This window comes from Nelumbo nucifera, chromosome 1 (assembly GCF_055504915.1).
Source record: "Nelumbo nucifera cultivar China Antique chromosome 1, China Antique-T2T, whole genome shotgun sequence".
NCBI lineage: Eukaryota > Viridiplantae > Streptophyta > Magnoliopsida > Proteales > Nelumbonaceae > Nelumbo > Nelumbo nucifera.
Window position 1 is genome coordinate 118698227 of NC_142649.1, and position 24121 is coordinate 118722347.

At 36.2% G+C, this 24121-nt stretch overlaps 1 protein-coding gene across 1 annotated transcript; it reads left to right on the forward strand.

Moving 5' to 3' along the window:
- The first annotated feature begins 16805 nt into the window (after nt 1-16805).
- LOC104601738 (small ribosomal subunit protein uS9-like) lies at nt 16806-17561 on the forward strand. Its single transcript, XM_010265185.3, has one exon. It carries the CDS (start codon nt 16898-16900, stop codon nt 17327-17329), a length of 432 nt encoding a protein of 143 aa, XP_010263487.1. The 5' UTR covers nt 16806-16897; the 3' UTR covers nt 17330-17561.
- The last annotated feature ends 6560 nt before the right edge of the window (nt 17562-24121 follow it).

Consider the following 24121-nt stretch of genomic DNA (forward strand, 5'->3'; position numbering starts at 1 on the left):
CTGGTTTTCGTTCATGGTGGCTTTGGTAACAAAAATAGCATTGCATTCTGTTTTTTTTTTTTATCTTTTTTTGGTAGACAAAACTGGAATTGATTAAGCAAAAGCATTCAAAGGTAATGGACCTTTAAGAAGATTGGCACAGCCGGTTTATAAACAGAAGCAATCTAACTCAAGGTTTAAACCTTGGAGCACAGCCAATTGATTCAGAAAACTACTGCCAGAAAAGGACCCTTCTGCTGCAGAATGATATAACCTTACCCAGATCTTTTATCTGTAAGAAAAGAAGTAAGAACCATCTGATACATTAAATGCAGAGCTTGTTCAAACAGGAATTGGCAGGATCAATGCGTTATGGAATTGGTGACAAGCCGACAATCAATTTTGACCAAACATATCTAACTTGAGTTTTTTCAACACCCAGTGTCAAATCAAGGTTATGCCTCATATTTGATTCGACCTTGGAAATGTCAAATGTGGTTCTATAATCCCTATGAGTTTGAGAGAGAGATAAACAATGCTTGGCGAAACAATGAGGTGCGGAGTTAGCAGACCTAGGTACAAACTATACAGAGCACGACGGGATTCTAGTTAAGTTACGCCACGAAAGAGGAGACGTATCAGTCTCCAACAGAGCTTTTGTCACTAATAATGAACCAAAGTGCAAAAACAAAAATGAACTTGAAAAAGATTGAATTCAATAAGTTGCAATATTTTCAATAAAATGAATTTCTAAAGTAGTGCGTGTGGATGTAGAGTAGAAGTTTTTTTTTTTATTAAAATTATCCTTTATTCTTTTTGTTTGAGGGCATAAAAGTTATTTTATTGTAGTTTTAATGTCAATTTTTATGGCTATTAAAATGTCCATATTTATCTATTTAGTCTATGTCCTTTTTCTTTGAGAGAGAGAGAGAAAGCCTAGGAGCAATATCATTCAATAGGAGACTCAGTTAGGGGCGAGTATTTGGTTTTTTCGCTTCGGTTTGAACCGAAAAAACCAAAAATTTCAAAACCGATTTAATAAGATGGCAAATCGAACTGAAACCGAAATATATAGATACCGAATAAACCGAACCGAATTTTTTTCGATTATTTCGGATATTTCAGTTAAAACCGAAATTAAGTCAAGCCTCCTTATGTGTTCTATAAAAACAGAGAAGAAGAAGAAGACGCCCTCAACGACAGCCGGCAGAGGCAGCCAACAAGTGTGGCACTCGGCGGTTGATACTCAACAAAATAGGGAAGCCTCAAGGGGTTGACACTACAACATGCCGGAGATCGGTTCCGGGAGGGAAGGATCAGGAGCGCGAGGCGGTTCCAAGATGGACGATTGGTTCCTATCTTTTGCAGGGGAGAAGAGGGAGCAAAAGAAGAGAAGAAGACAAAGTGACAAACTAATTGAGGAGGGGGCATGAAGTGTAGGACCAAGCGGGACCCACATTGGGTGGGTTTGTTTTGTTTTGAGAAGCTTTCTGGAGGAGGTTGCTGAATGGCGTTAGTTGCATGATAGATTGATAGTGCTTTTGGAACTTAGAATTCCTTGAGTAAATGATAGATTCAAATGATGCAAATGCCCCCTAATCTTATCAATGAGTAAAATTAAATTGGTTTTTTCGGTTAACTGATTTATCAATTATGATAGCTGAAACCGAAAACCGAAATACAAAATAACTGAATAATAAAATCGAATCCGACCAAAAAACTAATTAGACCAAACCGATTAAACCGAAACTGAAATTTTGGTTTGGTTTTTCAGTTTTAACCGAATTATGCTCACCCATAGACCCAGTTACATCATTTTGCACTATTTACTTTAAGAATGAGGGGGTTGACAACCAGGTACAGGTGGATGAACAAGATAATCCATACTTGGTAAGAGAGTGGGCAGCCACATTATCTATAAGAATACACAATTGAGAATCCTAGAAGGTGGTTAAGAATATCCTTGCAATTACGAAAGAGTGTAAGAACACTCCAAAGAGGTTGGATAGATTCCTCCAACAAGAACTTAACAAGAACATCTTAGTCACTTTCAATACTGGCCATGGATATGCCTCTTTCAACTGCAAACTGAAGACTTTCCATAAAAGAGCGACCTCCGACTCAAGAGCTAAACACGCTTCAAAAGGAATCACACGAGCAAATAGCAAAGAACCATTGTGATCTATGATAATAAAGCCTGCCACAGATCGCGAAGCGGAGGTGGCACCGTCAAAGTTGATTTTAACGAGTCCTGACGGGGGCTTGCACCATTTAGTAGGAGAAATGGAAACCATAGGAGGGATGCTTTTGGACGAATTGGGAAGGGCGCCTTTGGTTGATTGAGTAGCAAAGAATCGAGCTTTCAAAAGAATCAGATTTGGACTACAAACTTCCTTGTGGAAGATGGCAAAATTCCGCACTAACCGAAGGTGCCAGAGGATGGAAAAGGCTAGAACATACGGTTGGCAAGAACTCGAGGATGAATTCGTAGTAGAGATTCAATTAGACACCCAGTCGTGCAAAGAATTCTTAGGGATAAGGTTTGATGAGATACCCAGATTGGAGCCAAACCATACCATTTTGGCCACCCGACATTTGAGGAAAAGATGATCCATCGATTCTTCATCATCCGAGCACAGAGAGCATACGAATTCAATATTCATTTACACTTTCTTGAGTCTACACTTTGTGGGAAGTGCATCATTAAGGGCTCGCTACACAAAAAGCAGGATTTGGGGACAAATGCCTTTCAATTTCCAAAAACTAGACCACGAACAGTTTCTAGCTAGACCTGTTCATGGGTCGGGTCGGGTCGGGCCGGGCTTTCACTCTGTATTAACAGATTTTTTTAAGGCACGAGCCCGAGCCCGACCCAACCATTGGGCCTATAACTTGGGCCCAAGCCCAGCCCTCATAAAAAGCCCGAAGCCTGGGCCTGGGCCCGAGCCCGAAATTTATCCCATGTTGTTACTATTGCTGAAGCGACTGAATAGAGAGAGAGATAGAGAGTGAGAGAGAAATTACAAAGAAAAAAATAAAAAATATATACATTAAATTATAAATATATACATTTCAATAAATATTATATTATTTATATATTTTATATAATATATAAAATATATATTATGTATTTTATAAAATATATAATGCTAAGTCGGGCTGGGCTAGGCCGGGCTCGGGCCAGGCTTTTTTGACAAATCCCGAGCCCGGCCCATAACACAGTCAGGCTTACTGTGTTAGGCCCGTGGGCCTAATTACATGACCAAGCCCGACCGGGGTGCGGGCCGGGCCAGGCCGGGCCATCGAGCTACCCGGCCCATGAACAAGTCTATTCCCAACCAAGGATCAAGTACTTGAGGAGCTAGGGAGTTTAGAAGTCAATAGACGGTATGCAAAAGCCGAAGTGAGTTGTCCATGGGAGTGAAAGTCCAAACCAATATGTCCTCCATCGTATCATATTGCAGTGGAAGATCCAATGATAGAATAGCATGTGAAGAAGAAGGGATGAACTTGCTAACAATCAAGTTCTGATCCCATTTCATGCATTAAAGATTGATCAATTCAGCTAAGAGTTGTGAGCATAGTCTTGGAGAATAGGTGGGGCTCTATTAGGTAGCCATGGGTCTAAGAGAGCACTAATTTGCTAGCCATTCCCCACAATCCATCTACAGCCTTTGTGCAAATGAGATCTACAAGCTAGAATACCATGCCAAATGTAAGAGTCACTCCCTTTTGGGTTAATGTTCCAAAAGTTAGAATTATTAACATATTTGGCCTGGAGGACTTTAGCCCAAATGGATGATGAATTCTTAAGAAATCCCTATCCGAGTTTAATGATTTGGACTTGATTTTTAAGGTCAAATCTCATAAGCCAAGACCATCAAGCTCCTTTGGTTGAGTGAGGGTAGACCATTTATGCAAATGCACTCCAAAATTCCCATAATCAGACCACCAGAAGTCCCTACAAATATTGTTGAGAGGTGCACAAATCTTTTTTAGGCAGTAAGTAGGTTTGCATGATGTATTGGGGCACCACTTGAAGAGTTGATTTAATAAGAGCCAATCTTCCTATGTGGGACAAAGTTCATTTCTTCTAACCTAAGAGCTTCGATTTCATTTTCTCAACCAAGTAGTTCCACTCTTGAGATTTCGACCTCCCCAAGAGAAACCTCTCATTGGGCTACATTATGGAGACTCCAAATTTTCCCATAATATGAGATCTAACTATTATATGAGTTTTGACACTAAAATGGATGGAGGATTTTTGAAAGTTGATCTCTTGAGTTGACCACTTGCAGAAGGAGGATAACACATCCATGATATGATAAACATTAGAATTGCAACACTTGCTCAAGATGACTAAGTCATCCACAAACGACAAATGGATTAACTTGACCCCTGAATTGCCCACTTCAAATCTATGAATGAGATTCTGATTAAGTTTTGCTTCTAGCATCCTAAATAGAACCTCTATGCAAAGAATGAACAGATAAGGCGAGAGTGGACAGCCTTGTCTAAGCCCACGAGATGGAGTGAAAGATTTGCTTGGATGACCATTAATGAGAATGGAAGACTTTGGAGTAGAAATATATTTAAAAATGAGCTCGTGAAATTCCTCTAGGAAACCAAAGCTATGGAGGAACTCCAAGAGAAACAACCATTCAATACGGTCGTAGGCTTTGGATAGATCCAATTTAAGCATGAAGAAATTGTATCTGCCCTTTTGTCTCTTCATAGAGTGAAGGACCTCTTGAATGATAATTGTGTTGTCTATTATGTTTCTGCTAGGAGTGAAGGCACTCTGGAGAGGAAATTTCAGCTTTGGCAAAATAGGCATCAGTCTATTTGCAATTATTTTAGCAATGAGTTTGTAGAGAACATTAGACAAACCAATCGGCCTAAATTCTCTAGGATTTTTAACAATCTTCATTTTGGGAATTAAGCATAAAAAGTAGAATTTACCTCTTGTAAAGAAGAGGTGTTATAAAAAATTCTCTATGCCCATGAGATAACATCACTACGAACAATACTCTAACAATGTTGAAAAGCACCAGCCAAAAAGCCATCAAGACCAGGAGATTTCCATGGGCCCACACTAAATAAGTTGTGGGATATTTCAGCCTCGTCCGAAGAACATATCAAGGACCTTCTTTCTTCAACAGAAATTGCATAGGCAATATATGGGATTTCGAACTCAAAAATCGGGATGCACAAAGATGAAGAGGTTATGAAAATAATCCACCATTAGAAGTTTGATCTCAACAATATTAGTGTAGAAGCTATCAGATCTTCGTAAACAATGAATATCATTTTGTTTTCTTCTGTTAGAAGCTAAAATGTGGAAGAATTTAGTGCATCTATCTCCCTCAACATTCTAGTTTATGCAGGTTTTTTGTCTCCAATAAGTTTCCTCCCCATAAGCCAAGAGAAAATATCATTTTGAATCCTCATAATTCGATAGGGGTTTGCACACTCATATAACATTTGGTTTCCAATTTCAATGGTATGTTTTTAAACCCCCCCCCCCCCCCCCCCCCCCCCCCCCAAAGTTGGATAAAGACCACTTCCGAAGCATGGACAAGATGGATTTAAATTTTGAGTGCACAGGTCCATTAAGACGATTCAAATTTTCTTGAAAAAAAAGCCTGAAAATTTGACTCTTTAACACAGAATTCCTTAAATCTAATATCTTTGGGCTTGAAAGAATTCATTCTTTCAATTAATAGTATAATGGGCTGGTGATCACTACCCACCGAGGCAAGGTATTGGACATTGGCCGGCATAAATAAATCTACCCATTCTATGGATACAAGAAATTGGTCCAACCTTTTGCTAGTAGAATCTTCCTCGTAGTGGTGGTTGGACCAGGTGAATTGGGGCCCAAAGAAACCCAAGTCAATGAGGCCACATTCCATGACAAGAGAAGACAACATGATAAAATCCTTTGATGAAGTGATGGTGCGCTTGATCTGAAGGATGCACATAGTGGCAGAGGATGTCCCAATGATTGCAGTGAGGATGATTTAGAATAGAACAATGAATAGCATTATCTGTGGTAATGTTAAGAGAGAAACTTTTGGTCCATCCAAACCAAAAACCATCTGAACAACCTACAGAGGGGATAATTTCGATTTTGTAACATGAGATTCTTTGGAGGAGGTACTTTCAGTGACTAACCTTATTCTTCATCTCTGAGATGAAAAATATATCTAGTTTATGTTTCTAATAGAGCCTACGAAGATAAGGAATTGTTAGGCGACCCCCTTTACCTTGACAGTTCCAATAGAGGATCTTTATTGTGATTGGTGGAACAGTATAGGCCCTACTTCCACAACCTTTCCTTTGATTGAGTGTGCGATTGTCATGGATCCTACTCAAACCTGCTTTTTTAATCAAAACCACCTTGCACTAGCTGCAATGGAATGGTCATTCTGAAAGTCCAAGCCTTGTTCATCTTCATCAAGCTTCCTCTTGAGAGAATTGCTTTGGGAGATGGTCAAAGGGGAATCCACCATCACGGGTTGATGATTCTCGCACGAGGAAGTGAAGGTAGACAATTTAGGTTCAATAATGATGATGTTAGAAGAGCAACTAGTAGTTGTATGGTGGAACAAACCTAATTTTTTTGGTGGGGAAGCTCGATGGATTCAATACCATTATCGAGGTGCCATTGGGCTGATATTGGATTGCCAAGTACGACGCTTGGAGGAGATGCTTGAGTCTTTTCAAGAGTCTCATTAGGGCCAGCTTCCCAAGACTGTTGATTAATGAGATTATGATGATTTAGTGAATTTATAAAAGGACAGGAATGTAGAGAGTTGCACATGCTTGACATGGTGGCTATGTCCCTGAATTTTGCAGGCTTGTTTCCAATGACCCCAACAGACTAAGACAGAAGTTGAATCAGTGTCGGGCCCAACGCCAGAGAGGTGACTCGAGAAGGAGAGTCGAGTTTTGCCACATCAATAGCCGACGGAGGAATAGTTGGGTCGGCAACAATTTTATCATCACCTTTTGGGAGGGAAGAAACTTTGGTGGTGACCATGGTTCTTATGTTCAAAGTGATATGATCAAAAAGAGCTTGTGAGATCTTTTGTTTAGTTGTCTCAGACGAACAAATTTCAAGGGACAAAAGAAGTATATGTTTTGACCTGCAAGCATTGGATTTGTGGCCAATAAGCCCATAGAAAGAATAGAACTGCAGTAGTCATTCATATTGAATAACCACATGGATAGTTTATCCATTCAATAATTTGTAGGGAATTAGTTGAGAAAGTGGTTGAGAGATATCCATGGCCACTTTGATTAGAATAAATTTGTTCTATTTCAAAGTATCTTTTTTTGCTGGTTCATACAGAGTTCCTAGGACCAAAGCAATTCTTTTTGCAGCGTTCACGTTGAGGATAAGCCACCAACAAACCTATGATGAACCCAGAAGTCTACTTTGGATAAGGAATATTCTTTAGGTTGCATGTTAGCATCCGTCTTCTGTAATACAATAAGGTCATTATCAAAAAGCCAAGGGCCCTTCTCACATATCTGATCACAACCAAATGAGGTGGGTAGTTCGACCATAAAGGATGATGACCCGAAGTCCATAATGGTTAAATCTTCAATTTTCCATGATTTACACAACATTTCTTTCAGACATGCAACTTTGATAGCTTTATCAGTGACAACTTTTATTATCAAGGATCGACTCCATTCCTCTTTTGGGAGAATGTCTTCACTTGAAGCCTGAATAGGTAACATTTTTGAAGACACCAATAGGCTTGAGAGACCACAAAGGATGTCGTCGTCTTCCATAGTGATAACCACACCACCCCTTATGTTGTGAAGGAGCAAGAGGAGAATTAGGGCTGTTAACGGGTCGGGTTGGTTCGGTTTTACATGTTTTTGTCAACCAAACCAACCAGCTTAGGTTGACTTATAAGCCAATTGGAACTGACTGAAGTTAATAAAAAACTGAGTAAAATTTAAATGTGCCTAAGGTCGGTTTAATCGGTTCGAAACCGAACCATCATTCTCGTCTTTTTAAACCCAAGTTAAAAAGCTTTTTTCAATTTCTGCATGTAGCAATTCTGCAATTGTTTGCCTTTGTCAGCTTTTTTTACTTGTAAATTATTGTTTAACATCTTTTAATTTCTGGCATCGTCAATAAATATATTGTCAGCCCTCATTCCTATAGCCTCACTTATTTTATTAAGATATAAATGAATGACAGGTTGGTGTAAGCTTTTGTCAGCTTTTTACTTTTTTAAGGTTTCACTTTTTATGGGAGATGTGAAAAGCATGGAGAAGAAAGAAGGGCTAACAACTATAATTGTACATGATAGTCAAGTCGGTTCGGTTTTTATCGGTTTATACACTATCAAACTAAAACTGACCCGACCTCTTGGGTTGTTATAATTGAGGAACTGAAACTGACCAACACTATTTGAAAACCGGCCAATTTGGGTCGAGTTGGGTCGGATTGGTTGGGTTGGTCTGTTTAATCAGTTTCATATACAGCCCTAAGGAGAATGATCACACTCCACCCTTATGTTAAATGGGAGTGAAAGAAATGAAAGTAGAGTGATTCTAAGTTCAAGGAAGAGAAGGAGACATGGGGGAACCTTGCATAAAGGCAAGAGAGAACCTTCCTCGTTTGCTTTGCCCATGTCTAATTGTTAGGGTTGAAAATGTAACTTTAATTATTACTTTCCACCTTATTTAATCTCCTCTCCTAAAGTCTTATAACTCAAGGTATTAACTCTCATTTTCTCTTATTAAATCCTATATTTAAATTACTTTTCACTAATAAATGCTACTAATTAGATATATGTCAATATTTTTAACAATATAAATCCATATGTTTTAAAACTAATACGAAAACAAAACCATTCTATATCAAAGTGGTGTTTAAGCAATTCAACCATCCAAATCAAATTGGCCAACCTATGAAATCATACTTAGGTAATAAAATTTTTTAAATAGAAATAATATAAAAAGTTAAAAAATTGTAGAAAAATTAGACACATTTATGATATTTTTATTAATCAAATTAAAAATGTAAATGTAATAAATAATAATTGTTTTTATTGGTAATGAAAATTAAATGCATAATTTAGAATTAACCAAAAATGAAATTATTTTACTATTTAGCAAAGATCAATAGTTTAACTTTTGGGTCAAAATGTGTTAACATTTAATGTCATAAATAAATTAATAAAATTTAATGTCTATATTTACATAATTATTAAAAATATCACTGAGATTATTGAACTTTCTTTTGACTAAAATACTCAATTTTGTATTTAGTCCCTATTTAATTGTGATGTTTAAATTATAAATTGAATTACTACTTTTCACCTCATTCAATTCCTTTATTTAAATCTTACATTTCTTTGATAAATGAACAAAGAAAAAAAGATACACAAAAAATTCATATTTAATTTGCAATGGATGAGGTGTTTATATAATCAATTTTGGATTTTGCAATCTGCATCCGATTAATAATAAAAAACAAAAAAAAAATCTATATTTATAGAAATTTTTGGATACATTGTTATGATCACCATCGTCATCATCATCATCATCTAGAATTTCCACGTGCATGCTCACTAGTATATGTGTGTGTATGTGTGTCCCCCTTCTTAATTTCCTTTTTTTTTATTTTTTTGATTTTTTTAATTCCACATAATTACACATTAAATCAATAAGGAAATAACATAACCTTAATTATTTCTAACAACCATAAAGAAAGAGGGATTTGCTTTTATAATGTTTAACCAAGCGGCAGTGGCACCACTTTCACCTAAATTGTCTCTAATTCCTATTTATCTCTAATTTAGTAGAAAGGTTATCTCCTAAACTATCTCTAATTCCTATTTATCCTCTTCCCCACTTTTTATCTACATCTATCTAAAGAAATTTTCAATTAAAAAATTCAGAATTTTTTAAATATTATAAAAAAATTATATACTAACTTTAAAAATTAACATTAAAAAATTAAGAATTGTTCAATTTAAATGTTATTCAAATAATAAAAATTAACATTAAAAAATAAAGCATTATTTAAATATTCCAATAACTAAATATCTTAAATAACAAAACATTAAAAATAACTAAATAATTATATAACAAAATATTTAATATTACGTAATAACTTTAAAGTAAATAAAATTCAAGTAATGAAAAATTTTATATTTTATGTATTATTTAAATATTTAACATGACTAAATTTTAAATAGTTAAAATAATGAAATTATGTAATAAATTTAAATTTTTCTTAAAATTAGAAAACAATTATAAGAGATTTCATAATATTCACATTGATAATAATTTAATATTTTACAAAATTGGTAACAAACTATGCAATAATAGTGCCAAGTATAACTTTATGAATTATTAAATTCAATAAATAATAAATATATTAAAAATTAAATAACAATATTATTTAAGTAACTAAATAATTTTGTAAATAAGTAATTTCACTTAAATCAATTAATAATTGTAGAAAATAACTTTCAAAAAATTAATATTTATTAGTAGTGATTTTACAATAACAGTGCATATTAATTATATATTTATATATACAAAAATTAATATTTATTGTATTTTTAGTAATTATTTATTGTATTTTTATAAATATTTTCAATAATTATTTATAAATATATTTTTTGTTATTTAACAGAAAATTGTCAATAATTATTGGATATTAAACAACTATCATTTAACTTTTGAAATTTAATTTATTGTATTTTTGTTATAAATTTATTTTTAGTAATCATGTATTTGTTTACAACTTAATGATTAACATTTATTAGAGATTAAACTATTATTTGATATTACACTATTTATTGACTAATTTAATATATATTTCAGTATTTATTGTTGTTGTTGTATAAATTTCGACTTACTAATAATGTTGGTCCAAGAAATGCATTTAGTAAGGCCAAGTATGAAATTGAATGGAAAGGACCTGTTGGGCCTGCTAAGAAAGTTGTTGGGCCCACTAAGAAAAAGAATAATAAAAAAAGGAGGTGGAATACAATATAGAGGCCTCTAACGTATTGGCCCAAGAAATTGATGCCCAATACGAATTGAAGAAATTAAAAAAGGAGAAATGGTTGAGCTCAAGCCCAAGATGGTGTAGGGGTGGGGTCCATTGGCAATGGATATTAGTCCCATGCCACATGGCTATCCTTAAGCATTTCACTAAATTAAATGTAAGAATTAGAAAGGTTTTCTTTCTAATCACGTTAAATTAGAGTCGAGAGATTTGATCAGCTTAATGGGGGGCCATTTAAATGGCTACAATTACACCCAAATTAATCTTGGTTGAATAAAATACCTTTCATGTGTAAAGGTTGAAGACACCTCACCTTGGCATAATAGGAAGAAGATGACAAAATATTGTGAAGAGGACAGTGAGAAAGATTTCTCTCAAATCATGCCAAATTTGAGGGTTCACTCAATTCAATTTGAGGGATTTACTCAAATGGAACCCAATTGAATGGCAATCATAAGGTTAGCTTAGTTCCCATTTCAGTCAAGAAAAGCCGATTGGGTGGAATAATTCACTTACATTTGAGTCAAAAGGAATCCATTTCAAATCCTTGTGAAAATCCTATACTCAAGTCAATACCAATTGGAGAAGAAAAGTTGTAATTATTTAATGGAATTTCCTTTTATGTGTGGATCCAATCTCTTGCCAAGTGGGTTTCCCTCTAAATTAAATGCATTTGAAAGGAAGCCATTCAAGCTTTCCTTTCATGCATTTGAATGAGTTGGGCGGACTCTTCAAATGAACCCAACTCATTATAAAAGGGGAGAGGAGATGAGGAGAACGGACCCCTTTGAAAGAGGTGAGCATGTTCTTTAACAAAAAAACAGATGATCAAAAAATAAGAAAAAGGAAGGAGGAGACAGGAAATTTGAAAAAAAAAAAGAGTAGCTCCAACGTTGCTGCTAAAGTTTCTAGAGAATAAGAGACAGGTTGCACCAACATCAAGGGAAGAAGAATCAAAGTTTCAGCTCCTCAATCATTAAAGCTTCGAAACCGTTACAGTTCCGTGCCACGTCAATTAAAGGATTCTGGCCTTTGGGTTGTTGTAATCAAAAGCTTCATCAAATTACTACAACCAAAAGAAAAAGAAAATTCTCCTATCTTGTGTGTGCACAATTGATCATTGCAAGTTCTTTCTACAACTGCAAGTTGTCAAGTTTTTTAGATTGTGTCCGTAACAAGCTACAAGTACAAGTTCGGGTTGTGTTCGTGACAAGAAAATCAGAGGGTTTCCTTTGCAAAAACAAAAAAAAAAGAGTTTGTATCCCACTTACATTTCTACATTTCAAAAAAAAAAAACTAAATTTCTTTGGTTTGTCTTCATTAATTTTTGTGCTCCAAATTTAGCACAAAATTTGTATGGACAATTGTATATTTGTAATTATTGTATTTTTATTGACGTATATTGTATTTTTATAATAAATTTATTTTCAATAATTGTGTATTTTTTCTATAAATTTTCAATAGTTATTGGAGATTAAACATTTGTTATTTATTAGAGATTATACTATTAATTTAGTTGAAATTAGGAGCGTTCAAGGATTGGTTCAATTAGGTTGCAAGTTGTTTCGCCAACCAAATCGACATGATCAAGTTGGGAGTTTGTTACCCGAAACCGATTAACATTAGTGAAAACCCACCAACTCAGGTTGTATCTATTTGGGTGTATTTTCAGTTTGGTTTATTTGTTTAAAAGATTTAAACATAAAAAATAAATTTAAATTTAATAAATTACAATGGTATTAGTAAAAAATTAAATTTATAATATAAAATATTTTGGACTAAGACATGTAGGAATTTTTCTAGTTTCTCACTTTCCCATATTAAAAAATTATATTTAAAATAATATATATATATATCGAGTAGGTTTAGTTTTGGTTGATTTATAAATGGCCAAACCAAAACTAACCTAACTTGGTTAGGTTGGAAAGATGTTGAACCAAAGCCGAATGGAAATACTAGAAAACTGACCAACTCAAATTGAGTTCGATCGGATTAGTTATTAAAATCTTAAAATATAAAACTATTATATACTCTTTATGTATTTCTATTGTTTTACATTTCATTTAACAAAGCTCATGCATTGCATGGGTCCCCACTAGTGTGTATATATGTATGTATGTATATCAAATATGTGTTAACATGCTACTCTAGTACAGTGCGCATATCATAACTTTTATAAAACATAAGCTCAACTTGGAAATAATACAATTACAAACATGTACAATATAAATACAAGGTTTCTATGATGTTGAAAAAAATGGTATCAAAATGTTGATAAGTACCACTTCATTGGTCACCACCTTTATGATATCGGTTGATGGTCGATCACAACTCACACGAATTTTAGATATCATATCTTTCTAGTATTATAGTCCAATTCTTAGAAATATGACATACAGGATTTTGCATCTTGAATCTCCTACATAGAATTTCTTTCCACATGCCTACCCACAAGACACTATTGGGAACATCTCCCCATGAATAATAAAAGAGATATTATCAATGAACACCATGATAAGGTAGATATTCTCCCCATGAATGATAGGGATGTGAGTAAGAAATCCATTTGGACCATACATATTTGTATAGGCACTACTACGAAATTGAGCTACATATGCATAAGCTACTCCAGGTTCCAATCTGGTTGCACTCGGGCTAGTCGTAAACCTTAACCCACACTTAACCATACCAATTGCTTATCTTGAAAAAATTTAGTCCAAAGTCCAAAAGTAAGGATTTTTTTCTTTTTTTTTTTTTTGCTATAAGGATCAATTAGAGTCAGGGTTTTGATTCTTCGACTAGAGTTGGATTCAGACTTTACTATCCTGGTGCATCCGCCATGGAGTCATGGATACAAATTGGGTTGGATCAGTATTGGTTGAACACCACAGGGTCGGGTTGTGTTGAGAAAAGTACATGTTATTGGGTTGGGTTTAGGTGTGCACATCGAAAGATCAAGTTAGAGTGAAGATGCCAAACTTGACCCGTTGAGACTTGAGATACCTACATATAGGGGTGTCAATGGTATTCGAAAATCTGATTTCAAAATTGAGATTCAACATAATCGAATACTTAATTCGACCGATTACTTAATTTTTATATATAATATATAAAATATTAAAATGTTTTATATAATTTATATATAATAATTAAATTATATAGATAATTTATATAAATAAAAATATATTTTATGTATCTATTAATTACCTAAAATAATTAATTAGTCAAATTGGAATCAAGTCAAAGATTCTAATATTTAATAAAATTTGAATTTGAATATTATTTTTCAATAAGCAAATATCGAATCAAATGCAGATATCATAATTTGTAATTGGATTCAAATTCAAATATTGCATGATTCGGTTCGATACTAAACTCGATTCGGATATTGATCGGGTTAGGACATAATTGTGATATCACCATTGGTTCACCTTCTTGTTGCTCGGGCCTTATCTATGGAAGTGTGGATTGGGTTAGTGGAAATGGACGGTAGAAGAGATATTTGATGATTTTTTTTGGTAAGGAGACAATAGTTTTAAAACAAAGGAGATTACAAAGAAGGTGGAGAGTCCACCCAATTTGCTAGCCAAAGGGGAATCACTTCAGTATAAGTCCTTTTTTTGCAAGATTGTGAGCTAGCAAATTGCTCTCCCTCCTAGAGAAAACAAAAGAATATCTTTACAAATAACAAACGCATCAAAAGCTCCAGTAAGATTCTTAGAAACCAAAGCTTGCACTAGAGTTTTGTTGTCGCTTTCAACCACAAAAGGGCCCCTATTGATTACCTTTGTTAACTTAACACCTTGGAGACAAGCGTAAGATTCTACTTGGAGAGATGTAGCAGCTGACGAAGGGCCAAAATTAATGGCTTCACAGCATCAAAAATGGTTTCTAGAAACCACTCCAAAACCTGCCTTGCCCTCACTTAAAAAGTTGCCATCCACATTGAATTTCAAAACATTTGGCTCTCAGGGTTGCCATAAAAAAATTGACATTTCTTCTTTAGGCACTTGCAAAGTACCTGGCCATTTTTTCAGCGAAGTCTTCATCCTCTCCTTCCAAGCCCTATTTAGAGATAGAAGAGATATATTCGGGTTAGGCACTTCATTGTCAAAAATAAATTTATTCTTGTTTTACCAAATTGTCCATAGCACTAAGGCTGAGTAGTTTAGGAGCTCTTCTTTCCTATCCTTCGGCTTATTGCAGTTTCCTATCTAACATGAGAACCATCTATTAAATTCGTTTGGAGCCATATCCGAATTATACCCAAACAGATAGCCAAACCAGATAACCTTAGCATGGTTACATTTGAAAAGAGCATGCATTATTGATTCTGACCCCTTTGCACATATTGGACAGATTATGGATTGAATCAGGTTCCTTTTGGCTAAATTACTTTTGACAACTATTGCATTCCACAAACATGTCCAGATGAAATGTTTAATCTTGGGATCTATTTTTAATTTCCATTAATCCTTCCAATTTTCTATGTTTTGGAAATTGACTCTAGGAGATGCTTGCTCTATAGACGGGGATTCTGACCTTTCCCAGCTTGCTAGAAAATATGTTGATTTTACAGTAAAAGTCGCAGATGAGCTTCCCTTCTAGGCTGATCTGTCTTCCCAATTACCCGAGGCTAAGGGGATTTTTTTTTTAATTTGGTTTTCCATTTCTTTTGTGAAGCATTCCCTTAGAGTGACTAAGTTCCAACATCTTCTCTCCTGGTCTATTAGATCCTTGACCCAGATAGGGCCATTGTTTCCAGGTTTTGGGCCCATTAGTCTGAAGTCTGGCAAGTCCTTTAGCCAAGGGTCATCCCATATTTTAAACTTTTCTCCTGAATTAACTTCCCCAAAAGCCCCCTTTTTTCTAAGATTTCCTTACCAGCTAGGAGACTTTGCCATCCCCAACCTCTGTGTGGTAAATTGTCATTTAGGAAGTTTTTTCTTTTTAAGTATCTAGCTTGTATCACTTTACACCACAGATTTTTCTCTTCTATGCAGTCTCCATGCCTGTTTTGCCATGAGGGCCTTGCTTATAATACCCCAGTTAACCCAATTGATTTTCTTCTTTTCTTGGGACCCCCACCAAAATTTCCTTTGGGCTTTTGCCATATCATCACAATTGGATTTTAGAATCAGAAAACAAGACATGGTGTAATTTGGTATGGTTGCAACAACATATTTTAGAAGAACCTATTTACCTCCATTTGGCAGGAGCAGCTCATGTCATTTGGATGTTTTGGATTGAATCCTCCTTATCAATTGGTTGAAAAGCTCTTTCTTTGATCTTCCAACTTCTGTGGGTAAACCTAGATATATTCAAGGGTGGTCCACCTTTTTGATTTTTAGTCTTCTAGCCATAATCTTTTTGGGTGTAGATTTTTACTGAAAAATACCTTAGATTTTGAGAAATTTACTTGCTCACCAGAAGACTTTTTAACACTCCTTGTTTCTTCAGAGATTGTTTTATGCAAAATAAGGTAATATAGGTATGATGAGAGAGCTTAAGACAAACAAAAATAAATAAAGGGGTGATTCCCCTTTCAGGATGAAATGTTCTACCCGGAGCATCATTTATCAGAACTTGCATTTCATAATTTGATACGACACTCTTAATATGCATTCCATGATCCACGGAACACCATTTGATGATGTTATTTATGACATGAGTGCAAAGGTACGATGTCATATTTGTAATTGTAACTAAAGTCGGGGCTTTTCAGTTCTCGAGTCAAACCCTACGCTATCACATATAAAAGGAAACAATCGCGGTATATTGTAGTTCCTTCTCTGTCTCTGCTTACTCTTTCCCGCTTGATTACCGTTTGCAGGTGGTTTTGGGTTTTGAGAGCAAGAGGAAGGAATGGCGGCTGTGGAATCGGTTCAGTGCTTTGGGCGCAAGAAGACCGCTGTTGCAGTGACCTACTGCAAGCGGGGTAGAGGCCTCATCAAGATCAATGGCTGCCCGATCGAACTTGTTGAGCCGGAGATTCTCCGTTACAAGGCTTATGAGCCAATCCTCCTTTTGGGTCGTCATCGATTTTCGGGGGTTGACATGAGGATTAGGGTTCGTGGAGGAGGTCATACTTCACAGATATATGCCATCCGTCAAAGCATTGCTAAAGCGCTTGTGGCTTACTATCAGAAGTATGTCGATGAACAATCGAAGAAAGAGATCAAGGACATACTCGTCCGGTACGACAGGACCCTGCTCGTGGCCGATCCAAGACGCTGCGAGCCTAAAAAGTTTGGTGGACGGGGTGCCCGTGCTCGCTTCCAGAAATCTTACCGTTGAAAGGAGGAGAAAAAGTTCGAAATGGAGAGGTGTTTCTCTTTTTCTGTTTTTGTTTTATGTATAATTTTTTAGTTATAATTGGAAGAAAGGATACCAAAGTCGGTTATTGTTTTCGGGAGATCTGGACACACCTTAATATTTCCTATGCTGAGTGTGTTGGTTTTTTTGTTAGACATCTTTACGATTTTTCCCTGCTGAATGATGAAATTAGGCCCCCGGATTTAAATAGTAACTGCATTTGTTTTCCATTATAAGTTTCATACCGGGGTTTACATTTTAGTTCCTACGATTCTACTCTTTCATTTGTTTGTTGTCTTGCTAGTTTGTCATCCGATCTTACATTTTTTTAGTTGTTTAAATTGATTGGGTTCACAATTTCCGGTAGTGGCTTAGGCTTCTAAGAGATTTAACATATTTAGTTGTTGTTTTTAGTTAGAGATCTTTACGGTATTTTATCTAGGTGCCATAGTAATCTGTAATCAACAATTATCTTTAACTAATAATTACCATATTCCCCTTGAAATAAATGAAGTATAAATCTCATATCAAAACATGGAAAACCAACATGTTTATGAGAATAAAACGAAGCAATAAAAGAAAAGATAGAAAATATATGGGGGTGGGCTACTAGAACAGAAACAAATCATATCTGTTGGTTTTGAAGAAAATTATCTTTTAGATTTAGGAGGTTACTATGTGAATAGCAACTTGCAGTCTAGGACTAGGTAGACTGCAATATTGGTGATCATAATCTGTGTGGCAGTTGGGTGCATTCAGCAAATCCGGTGTGAGTTTTATGTTGTTCTTCATAGCTCACTGCCTATGTTCTGTTATTTCAAGATATCCCAATAACTCTTGAATACAGAGTATTAATGCATATGAAACTGATACTGTAAGTTGGTAATGTATAGCTTCTACCTTCTAGAGGAGTTAATTTTTGGTGCTGCTGATTGTTACATTATCACTGACAAAGAAGTTAGAACTCAGAATACAACATGTATTAAGAATCTGGTTTGGATAAGAAAACACGGACTTGGGGACATGTCTGTGGATATAATGTTGTTTCCTTTGCTACTAATTAAAATCCGGTTCCAAAAATGGTATTCATCTTGTACTTTAGCTGTTCATTTATGTCAAATAAAACACAAATAAGCTGGGAGATAAAAAGGAAATGCTATATAGAATTGTCCTCAGGTCTCAGACGACCTCATATGCTTGGGACTAGGCTTAGATGATATTAACAATGATGAGGAAGTGCCTTTTTATGCAGATGTATCGTATATTCGTATTGTTATTCCAACAGATGGTCCATATATAGTTAACAGCTAACTGCTTGACAGATTTGCAATTTAATGGCAGAATAGGAAAATCCTTGCTAGGTTATGGTTGAAGATCTAAAGTTTGTTTGTCTTTGGTTATATTGAGGTTCTCTGGAGGGCAACTTTCTTAAACTATCCCTACTGTTTAGCTAATTGACAAATCTGAAGTCCCAAAGCTCTTTAGGTTTATTAATCTGTTTTTTCGCTGCTGGAAGATGGTCCCTAAAACACATCTTCAATTGGAAATCCTTCGCCTCCACCCAAAGGATTTATCCACATCTGCCCAGGTCTGAAGTTTCAGATTGTTCCTGTTTAGGCAATCCTGTTCCCTTGAGAGAAACCGTAATAAGACTATAGTTCTCTCTGAAATTAGGGAAGTGAGGAGAAAAACTTTGAAACAGGGAAAGAGACAGAGAGGTTAATGAATCATTTGCTGGCGAAGAAGAAAGAGTTGAAGCGGTCGAGAATTGCCATTTGCCTTGTGGGTGGGGCGAGTAGGTTCGAACTCATGGGTTGGACCATGACTCCTTTGTCTCTCCTCAAGGATGCACCCAAGCTAGCTTTGGTTAGAATCTTTGAGCCCAAGAAGAGTTCCTTGCTTCTACATAGTAAATCACGTATCTTGTGACATTGGCGAAACGATGATCAATGCCCTTGATCGAAGCCAAAGCAAAAATGATCTTCTGTTTCCCATTGACGTTCATGTTCAAAACACAAAGAATGTGTTGGGAAATCCACATTTGCAACAGGAGACATGGTTGCAGCTTCCTCAATGCTCCTTTTTTCTTATCTGATAGCATGCAGCAAATCTGAGGGAGGAGAGCAGATTACCATGTATTTTGTGCCCCCAAGAAATCTCTGTTTATCTTCTCTGCTTTATGCTGCAGTGAACCAGTGGCGGCAACCCCCTCTCCTCTTCGATCTCTCACTTACTCTCCCCTTTGTAACTCTCTCTCTCTCTCTCTCTCTCCCTTCCCCTTCCCTTGTATCATCATCACCGCTGCAACTCGCCGTGGCATGAATTGGGTTTTCCCTCTTTGCAAGTTACTATAGGGTGTATGTGAGCCTGGAATGATGCTGTGAGGGCCATAATTTTCAAGGCACCAAGGCAAGGCTAGGCGCGACCATGGGGCGCCCAGGCGCCTAGCCCTCGCCTAGGCGATGGAATTTAAAAATAAGGCTTGCCAATGGATTTCTACCTCTTTTGAACTAGTTGTTTTGGTTTTATGTATTCTGCACTTACATTTGTGCTTGTATTTCTTGCAGTGTTGCTTCAAGTAGGCAAAACAATATATTAGACTTGCAACTTACAAGTTAGATGTTAGAATTTGAAAGAACTATAGGGGGTGGAGCCCTTATTTTAGATCAACAATAATAGGGAACAAATACTAAAATAAAAGAAGAAAATGAAAAAGAAAAGTAGGGGGCGGAGCCCCTGTTTTAGACCCAGAAAAGCTGGTGAAAAAAATATTAAAATAAAAGAAGAAATATGAAGAAGAAAAGAATGGGCGGAGCCCCTGTTTCAGAAACCAATGATGAGAACAAAAAAAAGTTGAAAAAATGTAAGAAATTAAGAACAAACGAAGGGGGCGGAGCCCCTGTTCTAGACCCAGAAAATCTGGTGAAAAAATACTAAAATAAAAGAAGTTGGTAGCAAGCTGTTCCTCCTACAAGGGAAGGACAGTGACTAGCTGGATCCCCCCTCCTCTTGGTTCTTTGAAGCTGAATTTTGATGGGAGTAGCTAGGGTAACTCGGGTCCCTCTGGGATGGGAAGTGTACCGAGGAATGAGGCTGGAGAGGTTGTCTTAATCTACTCTGGTCCTTTAGGAGTTGGGAACTCTATCCGGGCAGAACTGCTAGCTGCAATACAAGGAATACTTCTTTCAAAAGAAGTGGGCATGGAGCAGCTTCTGATTGAAGCAGACTCTAAGACAGTGGTGGACTGGTTAAATAATCCGGAGGATGTCACTTGGGGCTACAAAAATGAGTTAAAAAAATTCAAATGGCTGACAAGAAATATGTCTATAACAGTACAATGGGTTGGGAGATCAGCTAATGCTTTTGCTAATGTCTTGGCAAAACAAGGGATAAATAGGGAAACATTGTTCTGGGCACAATTGTAACTATTGTTTTAATTTCAACATTCATGTTTTCTCTGTTGTAGTTTGTGTATTTGTGGTTTGGAGAGGCTGCTCCTCACGCCTCTAAGGGGATCTTGTATCTATTCATTATTTTAATGGAATTGATGTTATTTGTCAAAAATAAATAAATAAATAAAAGAAGGGGCGGAGCCCCCGTTCTGTCCCTGTTTCAGACACCAATAATGAGAAAAAAAAGCTGAAAACATGCAGGAAATTTAAGAACAAAAGAAGGGGGCGGAGCCCCTGTTTTAGTCCAATAAAATGATTCAAAGAACTTGGAGAAAAGATACAAAAAGGAAGAGGAGAAAAATGGGGCATAACCACTGTTTTAAACCAGGAAACAGAGAACAAAACTAAGAAGAAGAAGAAATTAGCTAAATAGTAAGGGTAGTTTAAGAAATTTGCCCTTCCCTTGATTGTTTTCATCAAGTCCTTTTAGAAAAATCATCTGTTAAGTTTCAATGTAAAATTTATACTTTTAGGACTTCTCAAAAACAATATAGCTTTAGGCATCGATGAAGCTCCATGGTTTTTGCCTGTCTCCTTGAATTTGTGATGTAAAAGCAATGGGGGAAACTTTTATGCAGGGGATATAGAAATGAGAGTGCAGTTCTTCATTCCCATCCATTGGGATTGTGGAAGGGACAACGTTATATCCACGTAGGTCATCATAAACTCATCATCTGATTTTCACACGTCTTGGATTAAAGTGTATATGACTAGTACATTCTTGTGCTGTTTGAACTCGATATTTGTGGTGTTTGTTTCCCACTGAACTTGTGCATCTTCTTTTTAGCATAGGTATATGCTTATTACTTTCTTTTGAGCCCAGGGTGCTACTATGATTATGATCTATAATATGGTATGTAGATCATATGACAACCATATATACACATCATTTTTCAGGTAGTGGAACACTTTGCATCACACCACGTCTTAAAACATTGGCTTGTATCAGCTAGAAATTATGCTTCTGCGAACCATCAGTCAGCAACACTTCCTACATTAAATAGAATTATGTTTTAGAACCAACACTACTGCTAGAGAACCTATTACCAATTAAAATCTAGGGAGGAAACTATTATTCCTGCAGAACATGTAGGGCATTGGTTAACGTTGTACTGTCTGACTCCAAACTTAGTCAACCTTCTCTTTCTATTGAAAGTTAATAAAATCTGAACCATAGGAAGCAAAAAGGTAGAGAAGACGGGATTTAATGCTAATTTTCTAAAATTCTGGAAAATTTATGAATATTCTAACAATGGATATGACACTAAACAGGTATATGCTTATTACTTTCTTTTGAGCCCAGGGTGCTACTATGATTATGATCTATAATATGGTATGTAGATCATATGACAACCATATATACACATCGTTGGAACCCACATGACATTGGTGAAGAAATGTTCCATGTCAACCTCAGAAAACCTTGTAGGTTTTTTCTTTTGAATGTTAGTTTGTTTGGAATGCTCTTATTCAGTTATGTAATATGAAAACATTACATGTTCAGTCAATCATTAGCGTCGAAACCCAAATGAATATTAGGCAACAAAAAATATGATGAACATTTTAAAGCCCATGGTTGATTAACATGGTTGCCTGGTTAGGTTGTCGCTAATTGTTGCCCTTCTATAAAAAGTGGGCAGCAGTATACGAGCTTTGCGGACCAGGCACCAACAGTCAACAGAAGGCCCAAAACAAAATTAGTATACGAACACAACTCAATGAAGAACATTTTAGAGTGTGCGTTATATGATTGATCTTTCAAGTTTCAAGGGAGAAATGAGAAAATAAAGGGTTTGACCACCTGTGTGTTTGGTTCTTGATACATGCTCAGCCATTTGATTTGTAATTGTTAGTGGTGGAATAGCCAACCGGTTAGTACAAGTGTAACCATCTTACTCGGAAACTCTCCTTGGGCAAACGGCGACATGAATGAAAGGACTCTCAACTCCTTAAACGGTAATCAAAGTGACGTCTGGTGCTACACATGGTCGTTTCAAGGTATGGAATTGGAAGCACAAAATACGGTTGACTGCTGGCATTGAGCTATAATTGCTGAAAACTGGTATCTCTAGTATGGTAGTCCAACGCTTGACGCCTTGTGTTAAGGGGCCTAACAGCTGTAATGGCTTGAACTGAAAAGCTTATTGTTTTGTCTTTTAGCGAATAAGTTTTTAAGGATGTTGGCGGGTTTCTTAATGGTTGTGGTTGAAGTTGGGTGTTGTACTATGCCCTTCAATATTTTGCTAATTTAATTATTTTATCTACTAGAAAACAAGCAATAAGTCATTTCAACCACTTCAGCTGTTATCAAATGGCCTCTTAAGGCATATTCATCAAAATTAACGGGAGTAGTTTTGATTGGTCAAACTACCATAATTTTAACAATAGATATGGCATTTAACCGAACCCATATATTTGGAATAAGGCTTGGATCGGGCCTGGGTTTCTTAACTGGGCCCATTCAAATTTTAACAAAATCCTTACCCAAGCCCGCCCAAGGTACACCCACTGGTTTTTCATATCTTTTATTTTATTATAAAAAAGGGTTGCCTTGTAGGGGCCATAATGGCAAAATTCTGGAAGCTGTTGCAAGAAAAATCGGTACCTCTACTGTGTGGATGGCAACCGTGTGGATAGAGGGGAATTCAAAGATAGTTATGGATTGCCTGAATAGTCAAGTCATTCTCAGATACCATGGAGAACACATGGGAACAATGAGGAGTGCCAGAGGCTAGTTGAAGAAGGATCCATACCAACCAGTTTTACTCACGTTGAACCAACCTGCTGACCGGTTGGCCAATTTGGGCTAGTCGGGAGATCTCAATCTAGTTGATCATTTCCCCCTGGGCTACTGCTACTTGTATTCTTGTATGTCGGATGTCTGGGAATCCGACATATATCTGTGGTATAGTCGACCCTATTTACAACTCTCAACTGCACTTGTTATATGATAGTTTTCATCATGATATCAAGTTAATACCAAAGCCCACAAAAGGCAAGGGTATGGAGGTGAAAATTTGAGAGTACACAATAATCAGTGGGATAACTGCATAAACAACTAAAGAAGTTGTCCCGATTTTAGAATGAAGCGAGAGGCCTACAATTAACCAGGAGGGGGGGGGGGCTACAAGACCACATATTTGGAATTTTAATAAGATTTCCTCGGTTTTAGAACATAGAATCAGCTTCAGTAGATGGAGAACATGAATTGTTTCCATCAAGGACTATTTAGAACTCTTAGTTTTCCATATTCAAGTCAACTAAACTCGAGAAAGCCTCGTCCCAAGTTCCCAACCATATGTGAATGGTTACATGATCCTGT

Bases quoted from the DNA above. Each gene is read 5' to 3' on its own strand.
- LOC104601738 (XM_010265185.3), top strand. From the start codon at position 16,898: ATGGCGGCTGTGGAATCGGTTCAGTGCTTTGGGCGCAAGAAGACCGCT.